Genomic DNA, 14,400 nt, shown 5'->3' with positions numbered 1-14,400 from the left:
CGAGCCAGCCCTCCTTCCCCATTGGAAAGCGCACTACAAACCCTGGTTCCAGGAAGGCGCTGCGCATGCTCAGCCCTGGCCAGGAGGGAGAGAAGTGGCTGAGGCGGACACAGCTGGACTAAGGAGTGGCTCACAGGGAGACTGCAGGGCTCCCTCATAAGCAGGCCATGGCTCAGGAGGGAGGATCTGGAAGGTGTGCCTGGTGGAGGCTTGCTCACGTGGCAAGAGGGCAAGGAAGGTTCTCATTCCTGGCTTCCACACACCTATGGCCTGTCCTAGTCCTGAGCGTGTAGGAAGGGCCAGTCTGGCAGGCCCATGTCCTCCCTACTCACCTGCCTACTCATTAGCCTCATCCCTGACCGAGGGAACCCCAAGCTGAGAACATGAGGTCATCAACACTTGACAAATAATGACAGGTGTTGAGGCCCATCCTTCAGGACTCCCCGCCACCCCCGGGACTAGACTGGGCCGGAGCCTTGCTCCCACTCCCACTGCCCGGGCACAGGCTTGCTTTCTGCCTCCAGGGACCCTGGCAGTCCCATCTAGAAGGGCTGGTCAGGGAGCATGTTCTATCCTGCCTACCACCCTGAGATGTTCCCCAAAGTGTCCTCCCCACACACACACACCCTCTTGTTCCAACTTGACCTCCCATCTCATCCTGCCTCTAGCAGTCTGACCCCAGGGTCAAGGCAGGGACCAGGCAAGGCAGGCTGGCCAGGGGATCAACAGGGGAAATGGGGAGAGGTGCACTTTTGCCTGCATTTAGGCATCCTCGGGCATGCTTATATGCAGCTGACCTTTTATTGAGGACTTCCAAGACCAGGGGTAGGCTGAGGGTTGAGGGCTGCCAGGCAGAGTGAGGCCATGGTAGTGGGTGTCCTAAGACCAGCAGAGGATCTGAGCTAATCCATCAGAGCTGGTGGCCTCCCAGTCCCCTATCCCTATCACCTCAGCCTATCAGATGGAACCCTCTTGGATCCACCTAATTGAAGTCCTGAAAGGCTATTTGCTTTCTAGCCCATCTGGTGTCTCCCCAGTGACCCCAGGCCACTGCAGGCAGCACTTTGCGTGGCCCCAGGCCAGGGGTCTGTGTGAAGCACTCTGAGGCAAACAGGAGCGTGTCCTTACTCAGCATTCCATGTCCATGGGCATCAGTCAAGGCACTGGGTTCCTGGCCACTGTGGGTGCCCAAGGAATCAGAAATGGCTGATGTGGTTGTGACTCACCGTGATGAAAGGCTGATTGTGTGAGGTCCAGAGACAGGGATTGCTTTTCCATTTGGAGTATCCAGGAAGGCTTCCTGGAAGAAGGGGTCTGTGTGTTTGATCTTCGGGAACAGATAGAAGTGGGGCATGCACAGTCACGGAAAGCTGCATATGTTTTTCTAAGCAGAGAAAACAGAGATGCTGATGAGAAGGAATGTCCCAGAACCCTGAGTTAATTATTTTGACTGGAATGGAAGACAGGCAGAGGATGTTATGGTTAGCAGTGGTCCGGAGCTGGAATGCCAGGCTCTGGATTTTTGATTTTGGATTTTGTTCCAAAAGCAGTGTGGAACTAGGGAAGGTTGCAGGGCATCATTCACACCACAGCCTGTGGGGGTTGCTGTGTGCTGAGCAGCTCTGGAGGGCTGTCACTGCATGGACCACAGGTCACAGGGCTCCTGGAGTCATTCAGTGTGGCAACACTGCTGCAGAGTGACGTGATCAGGGCCGCCCTGAGCAACTGCCATCAGGCTGCAAGGTGGAATGCTGACTGGGCGGGTGGCAGCATGAATAGCTTCAAGACCAACCACGTGACTGGCATGTTATCATCACTGAAGCAACAGAGATGTTCATATTCCATTCTTTTAGCTAATACAAATAGCATCATCACCCCAGTAAAGGTAAACACCGCTCAGCACCATCAGTCACGGCATGCCCACAGCATGCAGTGCCAATAGTTCCAGCCTGAGCCCGGTGACCACAGAGCCCTCCTGGCCCAGCACCGCCACTGTCACCAATAGGAGCAACAACCAAAGGCCACTTCAACAGAGCAGGGCACAGGGTTGGCATCCTGCACCCTGATGCCAGGTGGGTGGAAGGAAGAGGAGGACTGAAAGGGGGACTGCAGCCAGGGTGTGTTTCTCCTCTGGCGGCACCCTTCCCAGGCAGCCCCCGGCCAGTTGATATAGTTGGGTTGGCTTGGTTTTTGCTTAGATGTTTAAGGTGAATTATGAACCAGGCCAGAGTCCTTGACCAGGCTGGGGTGATCCAACAGGCACTGTCTTAAGGACTGAAGCCAGGGTCTAGTAAGCTCTTTGCAGTGCATGATTTCTGAGACCCCCTCCTCAGGAACTTTCAGGCATGAACTGACCTGGACAAGAACCCAGGATCCTTCTGGATGCTCGTCAGTGGTGCTCCTACCTTCCCTAGGCCCGGCTGCTTGGCATCTGTAGCCAGTAACCCAAGATAGGCGGCTACCCAGTCACAACCCTGAGCAGCAGGCTCATAGTGTGCCCTTTGTCCTGCCCTGTGGTAGATGAGATTTCCCAGGGCCATATCCACTCCAACTTCACCCCCCAAGAAGCCAGGATTCATGTGGAGCTATGCCTGGGGAGAGTAACAGGTAAGCTGGTCTGACAGGGGATTGGAATACAGGAGACAGGTAAAGCCAGTTTCCTATTTGTCCTGCAGAGAAGGGTATTTTTATTACTGCTGTCTGCAGTTCCCAGAAGTCCCCTGGAACCATGTGGCAGGGTTAGGGAGAAACAGCTAAAGGAAATGGGGCATCCTTTGTCAGACAGCCTTCCCAAACGTGTCCACACCATGGGGGTCTGGGCAGCCAGCTCAATGGGGATGTCAGGGCCTACAGCTGCTTCTCTGAGGCAGCCACTTCATAGGCATGGCTTTCAGAAGCCAAGTTCTTTCTTGAGGGGGGCGTTGAGTGGCCTCACGGTGGGCCAGGACTGGGCACCACCATGAGCCTGGGAGCTGGGGTGCCCATGGCTGCCTCTCTGAACTACTAAGCTGGGAAAGGGCGGGGCAGGGCATGGCCAGGGCCCTTGTCCACTCCAGATGCTTCCTGGGTGGTGACGGAGAAAAACAGTGCTCCTGCCCGCGTGACAGCCAACTCGCAGCCTTGCCTCTTCTCCAGCCGCTTCTTCCTGACCCTCTTCTGCTGTTTCATGCCCTTCTCTACCATACGCCTCCCTGGATGGAGGAGAGCAAGTTGTGATGCCTTGGGCAGCAGCTCGTGGGCCCCTGGCACTGCTGTCTGGGACGGACCTGTGTAGCACCTTGTTAGTCGCAGTGTGGTCCACAGACCAGCAGCATCAGCATCACCCGGGAGCTTGTTAGAAATTGGACTCTCAGCCCCGCCACCCACTTTCTGAGCCAGAAGCCGCGTTTTTAACAAGATTTCCAGGCCAATTTGCCCACATATTCAAGCCTGAGAAATGATATAGTAGTTAGGGATCACATCTGTCTCTGGCACTTGGTGACCAAGTGATGTTTTAGTGGAGAGTCAGTCTTTCTGGACCTCAAGTTCCCCATCTGTGAAATGAGGATCTTGCTACCAATTGCCCAGCCAGGTTGAAAGGATCAAGGGGAGTAAGGGGTACTGCTTATATAGCTGTTTAGTGCAAGGCCTGGCATATGATAAGCACTTATAGAGGCAAGAGGATTATTCTAATTATTTCAAACAAGAATAGTGCCTTTTGCTTGGGAAAGATTCTACTTGACTGCAGGAAGAAGGTTCTTTCTTCGTGGTTGAGGGGCCACTTGAAGTACTGGGTAAGGCTTCCAATCTATCACCTACCAAGTTCTAGGAGCTCCAGCAATGGAATTCTCTGCCTCCATTTCTTCTCCTATTAAAAAGAATCTGTAACACCCACATCAGAGGGCTTTTGTGAGGATTTAAGACAGGCCTGGCACATAGTGGGAGGTCAATAATTGAATGTCACCGCATCAGGAAAATCATTCCCACCTATAGGATTTGCAGTATCCTGGGTGACAGAGGATGAAATGGTTCAATGGCGTCACTGATTCAATGGACATGAACTTGGACAAACTCAAGGAGATGGTGAGGGACAAGGAAGCCTGGCGTGCTGCAGTCCATGGGGTCATGAAGAGTCCGACACGACTTGACCACAAGTTGCCATCATAGAAAGTACAGCTCTTAGTCCAATAACCCAAGTGAGCAAAGAATGTACATTTCTTTGCTTTCCTAAATTCAATTTTTATTCTCTGCCTCATTTCACAGGGGGCAGAAATCTAATCTCATTGACCCAGGCTCTGATGCTCCTCTTTCGTCTGGGGTGGTTTTGGGGAAGAGGCGCTTGCAGAATGCCAAGGCTGGTGGGGTGGGGAGCCTGGGCACCTGGTCCTTGATCATGATCTAGCCATGCTGGCATCTGCTGGGACATCCCCCTCCCATCTGGTCACAGTGGTCTGTACTGGCAGAGCGGTCAGCTCTCATGGTCCTGATAACAGGGCCTTCCACATGTGCAGGCACTCAGCGTCACGTCCACATCGCTCTCAGGGGTGTAGATGGCCCGCAGATCTTTGGGCTGCCTCAGGCCTGCCCGCCCCTTCACCAGGGGCCTGAGCACAGGGGAACCTGTGGTCCTGCTGCTTCCGCAGAATTTGCCCAGAAAACAGGCACAGCTCCCTCTGTTATTGAGTCCCTCACTCCACGTTGCCCCTTCTTGTTCAGATGACCTTGGTCTGCCTGGCATGGTAGCTTTTACCCATCTTCCAAATGTACCATCAGTGCTCCGAGTCCTTCACAGCCTAAAGCCCGAGTTCTCACAACTTCAGAACTTAAGCCCTTGACAACAAAATTTCTTGCCTCTGTTTTCTTCCTTGTATAATCCCTTCTCAAAGGCAATGCTTATCTCTGACTAAACAGGGAACAGTGAAAGAAAGAGGGAAACGGGATGGGGGAGAAAACTTGGTTGATGATTTAGATTCCTTTTGGACCGCACTGGTTTTATAATGCATGTTGAGAAAGGGGAATCATGTAGGGGAATCTCAGTTGGCTTGAGAATATTTTTGATGTTCCTGTGATCCGCCCTGTGGTCTGAGCCCTTCCTTCTGGGAGCCCTGGGTTGTGGGGGTGCTCTTTCCTTCAGCCTGGGAACAGGCCTCTTGGAAGATCCAGCTCTGGTCACAGTAAGGCTGGTAACTTCTGCCCAGCCTGCCTCTGCTGCGGCCACCGCTCCCCCCTGCAGGGTGGCGCCCTTGACCTGTTGTCTTTCTTGGTCGCCTCATCAGCACCCCTATTGAGCATGCTCCAGTGTGCACCAGCCAGGCCGCCACCCCGCTGCTGCCCGCTTCTGCCCCGTCGCCTGCTGCTGCCCCTCCCAGCACAGCCTCGCCACCCCCGGCTGCAGCCGCTGCCCACGCTGCCACCGCCTCTGCCACAGCCCCTGCCTCAAGCCCTGCGGACAGTCCAAGGTAACTGGCCCACAGGTGCCGGCTCTGCCCGTGGGGAAGAGAGGCAGGAAAGGCCTCCCCCGGGTCCGTCTGTCGGCAGCTGTGTTGGGCCCTCGGAAAGGCCCGTCCAAAGTGGTTAGGACCCTTGGACCCTGGGCTGAAGGGGATACTGGAGGTGCATTTCAGGGAGATTCACTGTGTGTGTGGCTGAGGACAGAGCCTGGACGTGTCCCCCTGCCCCAGGGGCACATGCTCTAGGGAAAGAGGTAAAAGTCTCACTCTCTCTCTCACACACACACACACACACACACGTAAGGTTAAATAACAGAGAGAGGCTGTGTGGAAAATCCACGTTCCTGGAACTGGGATTACAGAGAAAGAAAGGAAATCAAGGATGCCTCCGTGGAGGAGGGAGCGTTGACCTGAGCACTGAAGGTGGGTCAGACTATTTACAAACTACCTCGCCCTTGTCCCTTACCCTGTTCTCTTGACGGAGAAGCACGCTAGCTCCAGAGACACCTGGTGCAGTGGGACTCACATCTCTGCTCTACCACTTACTGTCTGTAACTTCTGAAAGTGACTCAACTCTGCAGAACCTCAGCTTCGTCATCTCCTAAGGCATTAATGCACATGCATTAGTGCATGATGCCAATAATTTTGTAGGGTCAGGATAGAAAAAGCGTGCATAAAACACCCAGCACCCAAAATGCCCTCAAGTATTGCAAGCTACCTCATTCCTGTCTGCCCTCATGGCTACTCAGCAAAGGCAGCGGAGGGGAGGTGTTGAAAAGGATGAGGGGAGGTGTGGGGAGGCAGAGGGGGAGGCTGGACAGGTCATTCTGGAGCGGCCAGGCAGTGTAACAGGCCGGGCAGGCCCAGCTCTTTCTGGGCTGTGTAGAGCTGCCAAGTTGGTGTTTGGAGTCAGAGCCAGCTTTCCCAGTCTCCGCACTCCCCTCCCAGAGTTTTGCTGAAAAGGACACCCTTTCAGCAGGTCAGGGTGCATGGTTCCCTGCTGCAGCCTGAAGCCAGGATGAAGGGTGGGCAGAGTGGCCTATGTGCCCTGCTTCTACCCCCTGGCTTCACAGTGACCCAGGTAATGCTGAGCCCAGCCCTTCCCCAGCCCAACTCAAGTATCAAGGGTGAGCCTGGACCAGGCTTCCAGGGTCCTCATTTCCCAGCTTCCTGGGGGCACTTAGCAAGCTGCTTCCCTTCTGCACACCAGAGTCTCTTTAAGTAAGGCCTTGCTCCCCACACAAAGAAGAAACTTTGAGGGGGATAAGACATGTCCCTACTGTCTAGTGAGAAGATGCCACCCCAGTTTGAGGGGAAGGCTTTAGATGCCTGGGTCCCATGGACAGTCTAGCCTCAGCCCTGCTGAAAGGCAGGCTCCAGCACCACGTTCCAGGCCTCCTTGTCTGGGGGGCCTCGGGACCCCCTCAACAGAGCAAACCCTCCCTCCACTTTGCCTTACAAAGAGATGTGAAGCCTGGGTGGAGAGTGGAGAAAGCCATGGAGGGCTGCCAGTGTCAGGCTGGAGCAGAGGGGGCCAAGGGACCTCACTCCGGGCCCAGCTCTCTGCCCTCCTTGTTGCATGGGCTGGAGTGGTGCCAGAGGGAGCCAGTGGGAGACAAATGGACACCCCTACATGGCCTCAGAATTCCTGCTGGATATCCTACGCCTCTGCTTGCTCCCCCAGCACCAATCTCTGACAGATTACCTGTGGCTCCTGGAGCGCTGGGAAAGCATCCTCCACTGGTGGGACCAGCTGGCCCTTTGTCTTCTTCTACCACAGTGGAAGCTAGGCACCGTTTGGACATGGCCTTTCCTCTTCCACTGAGGCTCCTACTCCATGGGTCTTAACAGGGATATATCAGAGAAGGGCAGGCCCAGAGAGGGGAGACAGTGGTCTCACTCAACCAGAAACACGACCACTTGGCAGACGCGTTCTAACTAATTGTCTGGGGCAGCACCCGGCCCCTTCTGGACCCATTTAGGAGCTTGGTGGTGGATTCTAAGCTCAGGGCAAGCCTCTCCCAGAGCCCCAGAGAGGATGGTACTCCCTTATCCTATGACTCTGCCCAGCAGAGATGGGCCGGCCCTGGGCCCGTGAGAGGGAAGCAGGACAGGAAGCAAGAGGTAGTATAATTCCAGGGGCTCATTTCTCCACTCCCCGGTCAGTGTCCCATTTTCCCTGGGTGTGGGTCATGTCATCCCCATTAGTGCATAAAAGATGCAGAGGGCAACCAGGGACATGTTCTGTAAGGTATCTGTTAGTTTTAAAATGAAGAAAAGATGAGGGATTTCACAGGTAAATGAAATTGGGAAACACTGAATCAGACATTGAACAGGCTGCTTAGCTGCAGGAGCTCTTGGAGTCTTTAGTTCTCTAAGAGCAGAGGCCAAGCACAGCATCTCCTGAGGGCAATGAACTGGTACATTACTTTTTTCCATCTCTTTGGTCCCAGGGTCCCTGGGTCATAAGTGGGAAAAGGCCTGCTTTGGGCCTCTTGGCAGCTAATGCAGTGGGAGGAGGGCAACAGAAATTCTATACAGAAGAAGAGCCTCTGTGTATGTTGGGGGCGGGGGGGGGGGTGGTGGTGGTGGTGCTCTCCTGACAGCCCCTCCCTGGAGCCTGAGACTTTGCTGCTCCTTCCACAACAATAGAAAGGGGGAGGGGGAGGAAGCCAGGTGGTCTGAGGCTGTGAGGGGGCCCCAAAGGTTGGGAAGTAGGTTTGCCTGTTTCCATCTTTCCTCTTTCCTGCCTCGACCTCCTTGCCCGCCCCAGCTTCCCATCCCCATCCCTCCGTGTCTCCACAAGGGGTGGAGGGTTTCCCATCACCCTCTGGTCTGACTGGTCCCTTCCTCCCTCTGCTAAGGTGGTAGCAACGGGCTGTAGTGTTCACAGAGTCTCTGCTGCTTTCACCAGACTCGCCAAGACTTAGCACCCAAAGAGCAGCTTCGTCTCCCTAAGACCTCCTGGTCTTTTCTTTGCAGCCTCTGGCAGCTCCCTAGGCACATCTTTGTCAGGTTTCCTCCTTACAGAGCCTCTTTAAAGATCTGGGAGCCAGCCTGCCGTGGCTTCAGGCTCTACGGCCTGGCTAGGGTGTCCTTCTGGCTGCTAACTCTTCCTCACTTGGTTCCAGGCCCCGGGCCTCCGCCTACAGTCCCGCTGTGGCCACCTCTCCAGCACCTGCTGCCCAAACACACAGCGAGGCCCCAGCTGCCCCTGCACCCAAGCCCCGGGTTGTCACCACTGCCAGCATCCGGCCTTCTGTCTACCAGCCAGGTGAGAGGCAGGGTGGGGGGAGGCTGTCTAGCCTGGGCATGGGCTCCAGGGGTCAGCTCTAAAGCCACATCCCCCAGAAGGATGGGGGTTAATGACGTTCATCCTCCCTTCTTCCAATTATGGACCAGAATCCTATGGAAGCTGTCTCTGGCACTGCAGAGACAGATGGGCAGTGCCAGGCAGTAACAGAGCCTCCTAGATCTCAAGACATTTCCTGCCTGGGGAGTTGCAGGCTCCAAATGAGCAAGAGAGTGTTTAGGGGGTAGGGTCTTGTTCCTCCAGGAATCTGGGTCTGATTCAAGCCTGTGGATGCGGAGCTATAACAAAAGTGCCATGGGCTTTGGACAGACCTACGGTATAATGTAATGCTGGGCAAGCTGCTCACCTGTCCCGTCTTTGGTTTCTTCAGCTGGGACAGGCTAACTAGAGGCATGGAAAGCACATGTGACAGGCGGGAGAGGGACCCACACAGGGTCGGCCGGTGGCTGGCTTCCCTGGCTCTGTTCTAGACTTTCTCATTACTGCAGAGCCAAGGGCTCAGCCTGTGTCCTCCCTTTTCCTAGGCAAAGTTGGGCCTTCCCCAGAGCTCCAGGGCAGTTCTCAGGCTGGCTTAGGTATCTCCCCTGGCATGCCCCCGCTCAGTGAACGTAAGGGAAGATGAGACAGGGATTGAGATGAGAGGAGCCTTGTTTGGGGTGTTGACTTGATGTGTAGGGCAGAGGAGCCATGATCAGCCATCTGTTTCATAAAACACACTCTGACAGCAGGGTCGAGTGTGGGTGGAAGTGGCTTTAGCGTCAGGCTCCATCGCCAGGCCCTGCTCTGCTATCCACAGTAAATTACCCCATCTCCCCGGCCTGTATTTCCTCCTTTAAAAAACAGGCATGTTGTCTACACCTGATGCTCTGGAGATGAGAATGAAGCACCCAGGACAGTTCTTGGTACACGAGAGGTGCCCTGCTCTGTCTCTTCAGAAGCGAGAACACAAGAGTTTTGAGATTAAAAGTCCATAGTATTAGGGAGCAATTTACAGCCGGCTGCGAGGATGGAGCTGGAGGAAGCAGTTGCTCTGCAGCGATGGGGAGCACAGGAGGGAGGGTGATAAGGAGTTTGGGGGAGCAGCTGCGAAAGGAGGTGAGGCTCTATCGCGGCGCAAGGTGGCCATTTCCGCCCTGGCCCGGGCTCCCCTCCCAGGTGGGCCCTTAGCGCATCTTCCGGGCGGCCCTGGCTTCGGCGCCCCCGCCCGGGCCGCCGGCTCTCTTCTGCGGGCCCGCCAGGGGGCGGCACGGCACCAGTGGCGCGCGCCGCCTGGCCCGCGGGCGCGCCCCCTCCTCCTTCCGGGCCCGGAGCCCGGGCGGCCGAGACGTGCCGGAGCCCCGGAGCTGCGGGCCTCTGCCGCGTTCCCAGGCCGGCAGACGTTAACTCATTCCTGCCCGGGGGGAGGAAGCAGCCAGGCGGGCTCGCGCCGGAGCCGGCCTGCCTCCGCCCCCTCTCCTGAGGGCGGAGTCCCCGGGAGGCTGGCAGGCGGCCCGGCGAGGTACGGGGAACACGGGCCCGGGGCCTCTCCCCATCTCGCCTCCGCCGAGCCCGGCCCCGGGGAGGGCGGGGAGCCTGTGTGCAGCCCAAGCCGCAGCTCCTCACGAAGGCTTCTCCGGGCCGACCGTGGCGTTCGCAAGCCGGGTCCTACCGCTGGCGCCGACACCGGGCGGCCGCTCCCTGGAGCACCTGGGGCCCGGGAGGGGACCATGGGCGGAGGGGCCCCCACACGGGCCGAGGGAAGCCACGTCGGCCCGCGGGCCGGGTGGGGGCCAGGCGCTCGCGGGAGCCGGGCCCGACCTGGAGTGAGTCAGAAATCACCTTGGTTAATTACACATTCCCGAGCCGCCGAGTGCGATAGGGGCCTTTTGAACTTGCCAATTAGAGATGAAATATCACCTTCTAATTTGGATGGGCTTCATTCCATCAAGCAGAAATAGCAACAGCCTCGGGCTCGGAGATGGGATATCAAGTCTCTCTCCTGGCACGTCGGGGATGGCGGGGGCAGCCAGGCTGGAGGGCGCTGAGGGAAGAGAACTGCGAAGCAGCTGCTCCCTGCGCCCCGGGCCTCACCGGGTACCTGATGGTGGAGGGAAGCTGCTGGCCTGCGCCGGGAAGAAGGGAAGGGCCTTAGCTCGTAGTGGGGTGGGGGTTGCCGGGGGATTCTTGGGCAAGGAATCAGCCCACCGTGCCCAGATGCCAGCGTGCCTCTGACCTGCTGAGACCTTCGTGTCTTGGGGGTTTAGAAAAAGGGAGTGAATCATGGAGACTGGAAGGCCTTCCAGATGAGGGAAGAGAAAGACTGCCTGGCAGAGGCAATAGGGTTAGTGTTGCTAGAGAGACGCTGGAAAAGTGGGCTAGGGCCAGATTTGGAAGGGGCGTGCTAAAGCCTGTTTTTCTGCCTGGGGAGTGGTTAAGCAGGGATCTGGGGTTGAGTCCTGTATCCCGAGCGCCAGTTTCAGCTCGGTGTTGCATAAGCTCTCCAAGCCTCAATTCCTCTTCTGTAAAACGGACTAGAGACTATTACCTGCCTCGTTGGATTGCCGCAAGTATTGCGTGAAATAATGCACATAAGGCCCTGGCGTGTGAAAGCAGGCAGTACTTGGTAACTGTTGTCCCGATTAGGATGGCGCTATCTGGTAACAATACATTTTCCAGTAGCTACATTTTTTAAAAAGTATATATTCAATTAAAAATAAATTTACAGAAAGTATATGGAAGCAGGTGAAATTAATTTTAATATATTTTCTTTAACTCCGTATATTCAAAGTATCACTTTAATCAATATAATCAATCAATACTAAATTATTAGTGAGATATTCTACCTTCTTGTACTAAGTCTTTAAAAATTGGTGTGTATTTTATATTTATAGTCTGTCTCAGTTTGGACTAGCTGCATATCAAGTGCTTAATGGCCACATTAGGACTATGTACTAGATAACACAGTATTAGGATTAGGTCACATCTCCCATCCTGTAAATCCCACAGTCTCCCTGGGCTGGGGTCCTTCGGGTGACGCCACGATCAAGCTGTGAGCTCATCTGGGCCACGAGACCCAGGGGTCACTCACCTCACCGTTCTCACTAGCATTTAGTGACATACACAGTGCCAGGTACTAGGCTAAGCCTTTATAGTTCTTATTTCCCTTTATCCTCCTAATTAGGTACTAAGAATTATTATTGCCATTTTTAGACGAGGAAATTCAGGCCTAGAGATGTTAAGGAACTTGCCCAAGGACACAGAGCCAGGACGTAGTAGAGTGAGGACCTGAACCCAGGGCTCTTGGTGACTGTGCTACATTGCCAGACCATGGGGTCTCCTCCAAGTTGACAGGTATTCCTGTCACCATGGTACACTCAAATCTTCTGGAAATCAGGCTCGTGTTTTTTCACAGAGGCAGCTTGGGGTGATAGAAAGAATGGTTTTGGAGACTCACTCTACCACTTACTAGCTCTGTCTGAGCCTCAGTGACCTCAACTGTAAAGAGGACCACCCAGTTGACTTGTTATGTGCCTAGCCTATCCTCTTAGTAAGTGGGAAGAGGATTCCTTATGGAGAAACTTTTACCTTTGGAAGCCAGCCTCACTCCCAGGAGGTACAGGCTTGGAGCAGCAGGTTAATCCAGGGGAACCAGGTGGGGAGAGACCAGATGCCAGGCCAGGAACTTCAGCCCTGAGAATGACCTTCCTCTCCAGGCTGGAGCCTGCTGAGGGCTGCCTTCGCACCTATCAGCATAGTCCATTCACCAGGCCAGACACAGGGATGGGGAGGGAGGCTGCCCTGACACACTTCCTGGGGTAGAAGGGATAAAGCCTCTCTGCAGAGGAGCAAACTGTGAGCTGAGGTGAGGCATCCGGAACCTCCCTCCCTAGGAGCAAAGGCTGGCTAAACCAGGTGTGCCGGGCGCAGCTGGGTCTGGCCCTGCTAGTTTCACAAGAGGCAGCAGAACTTGGAAACCTGGGTTTTGAGGCCCAGACCTCAGAGGGCTTTGGGTGAGCAGCTGCTCTGCTCCTTTGTGTTGCTGCCCTAAAAGGGTGTTCAGCCCTCAGTGAGCTGGAGGAGGGGGGTCCAGAAGCAGGGCAGGGAATTTTCCTTTTGCACTGGAAGGTAACCTCTAACAGACACTCGGACACACTCTCAGTTTCCATCAAAGCGAGGCGGGGGAGCTTGGGTCCCCCAGAGGCAACCACAGGCTGAGGAAGCAGCTAGACCTGGGCCGTGTCCAGGTGTTCAGCATCTCTGTCTAGCCTTCCTCTGAATGATGTCTTCAAGACTCACCACCCCAATTCGAACCAAAATGGACTTTCCCCCATTACACATCAAGCCAAGCTGTTAGAAAAAACAAACAAGACACGATTGCAACTAAACCTAAAATCTAAACTTGAAAACCTAACTGTCCAGTCATCTGCTTTGTCTCAAAGGCTGGACTAGGTCCAGATTCAGTAAATGTATACGATTGAGGCATTTCAGATGTCAAATCACTGGTCAGAGTGCAAACAAAAGCATCTTCCAGTCAAGGCCAGAATGACCCACTCTCACCCTCTCCAGCCCAGGGGATCCAGATACAAGCCTTGCCCGCACCCCCCGCCCCCACTCACTGTCTCCAGCAGGCTCCTGGCAGCCAAGGCCTGGCGGAGCCCCACCCCGCACAGCTGCAGATATTTATAGTTCTATCCCTTCCCAGCCCTGTCCGAGCTCCCTAGGGCTCTGCTCCATGGCTGTTTATCTCCCTTGGCTCCTTGCTACAAATTCAAATCAAGGCCATGAAGAAGCTCGGGACGCATCTCTGTGTAAAAACTGGAATTATGCCGCTCTAATATGAAAGTTGTCTTTTATAGTTCTCTGGCTGGGGGTGGGGGAAGCTGGGAGAGATGAATTCCTGACACATTTTTCTTTGGATATTTTTGGCTTGCAGTGCCTGCATCTACCTATAGCCCATCCCCAGGGGCCAATTACAGTCCAACCCCCTACACGCCCTCCCCTGCCCCTGCCTACACCCCATCCCCTACCCCTGCGTACACCCCTTCCCCTGCTCCCACTTATTCCCCCTCCCCAGCACCAGCCTATACCCCCTCGCCAGCCCCAAGCTATAATCCTACGCCCTATAGTGGGGGCCCTGCAGAGTCTGCCAGCCGTCCCCCATGGGTGACAGATGACAGCTTCTCTCAGAAGTTTGCTCCTGGCAAGAGCACCACCACTGTCAGCAAGCAGAGTCTGCCCCGAGGCGCCCCTGCCTACACCCCGCCACCACCGGCTCCCCAGGTGTCCCCCCTTGCCAGGGGTACGGTGCAGAGGGCCGAGCGCTTCCCAGCCAGCAGCCGGACTCCGCTCTGCGGCCACTGCAACAGCATCATCCGGTAAGGTCAGACCCCACTGAGCCCCTGTGCTGGGGTGCTGGCAGGGCAAGGGGGATGGGGGGGAGGGAGGTGCAGGGAGAAGGCCGCATGCAGGGCAGCCTCAGGCCCCTCTTGCTAGCTGTCTCTGGGCTAACCCTCTCTGAGCTTTAGCTTCTATGCCTGTGTGACACCCACTTCCCCAGGGAGTTGTGAGGATTCCATGAGGTAAGTGGGTGAAGCTCCAGGATGGTGCTGTGCCAGCACCGCCCCCTTGGGCTAAGGCTGGGTTCTGAGAATTGCAAGTCTGGTTGGTAGGTTTATTAGG

The 14,400-nt window shown here is 55.4% G+C and overlaps 1 protein-coding gene across 6 annotated transcripts in view; it reads left to right on the top strand.

The window, feature by feature from the left end:
- The window catches only part of LDB3 (LIM domain binding 3), a 60,423-nt gene that overhangs the window by 31,517 nt on the left and 14,506 nt on the right, over positions 1-14,400 (top strand). For 4 of the 6 annotated variants that reach the window (XM_018042187.1, XM_018042188.1, XM_018042190.1 and 1 more), the window contains 3 exons: positions 5,256-5,438; positions 8,561-8,703; positions 13,655-14,096. In XM_018042187.1, coding sequence (XP_017897676.1) covers positions 5,256-5,438; positions 8,561-8,703; positions 13,655-14,096 — 768 coding nt within the window. The remainder of the gene's footprint in view (positions 1-5,255; positions 5,439-8,560; positions 8,704-13,654; positions 14,097-14,400) is intronic. The other 2 variants (XM_018042191.1, XM_018042192.1) reach the window with 1 other exon arrangement.

The sequence above is a fragment of the Capra hircus genome, chromosome 28, assembly GCF_001704415.2.
Source record: "Capra hircus breed San Clemente chromosome 28, ASM170441v1, whole genome shotgun sequence".
In the NCBI taxonomy this organism is placed as follows: Eukaryota; Metazoa; Chordata; class Mammalia; order Artiodactyla; family Bovidae; genus Capra; species Capra hircus.
Note: the sequence above shows the minus strand (reverse complement) of the source record. Positions and strands in the feature narration are given on the sequence as shown.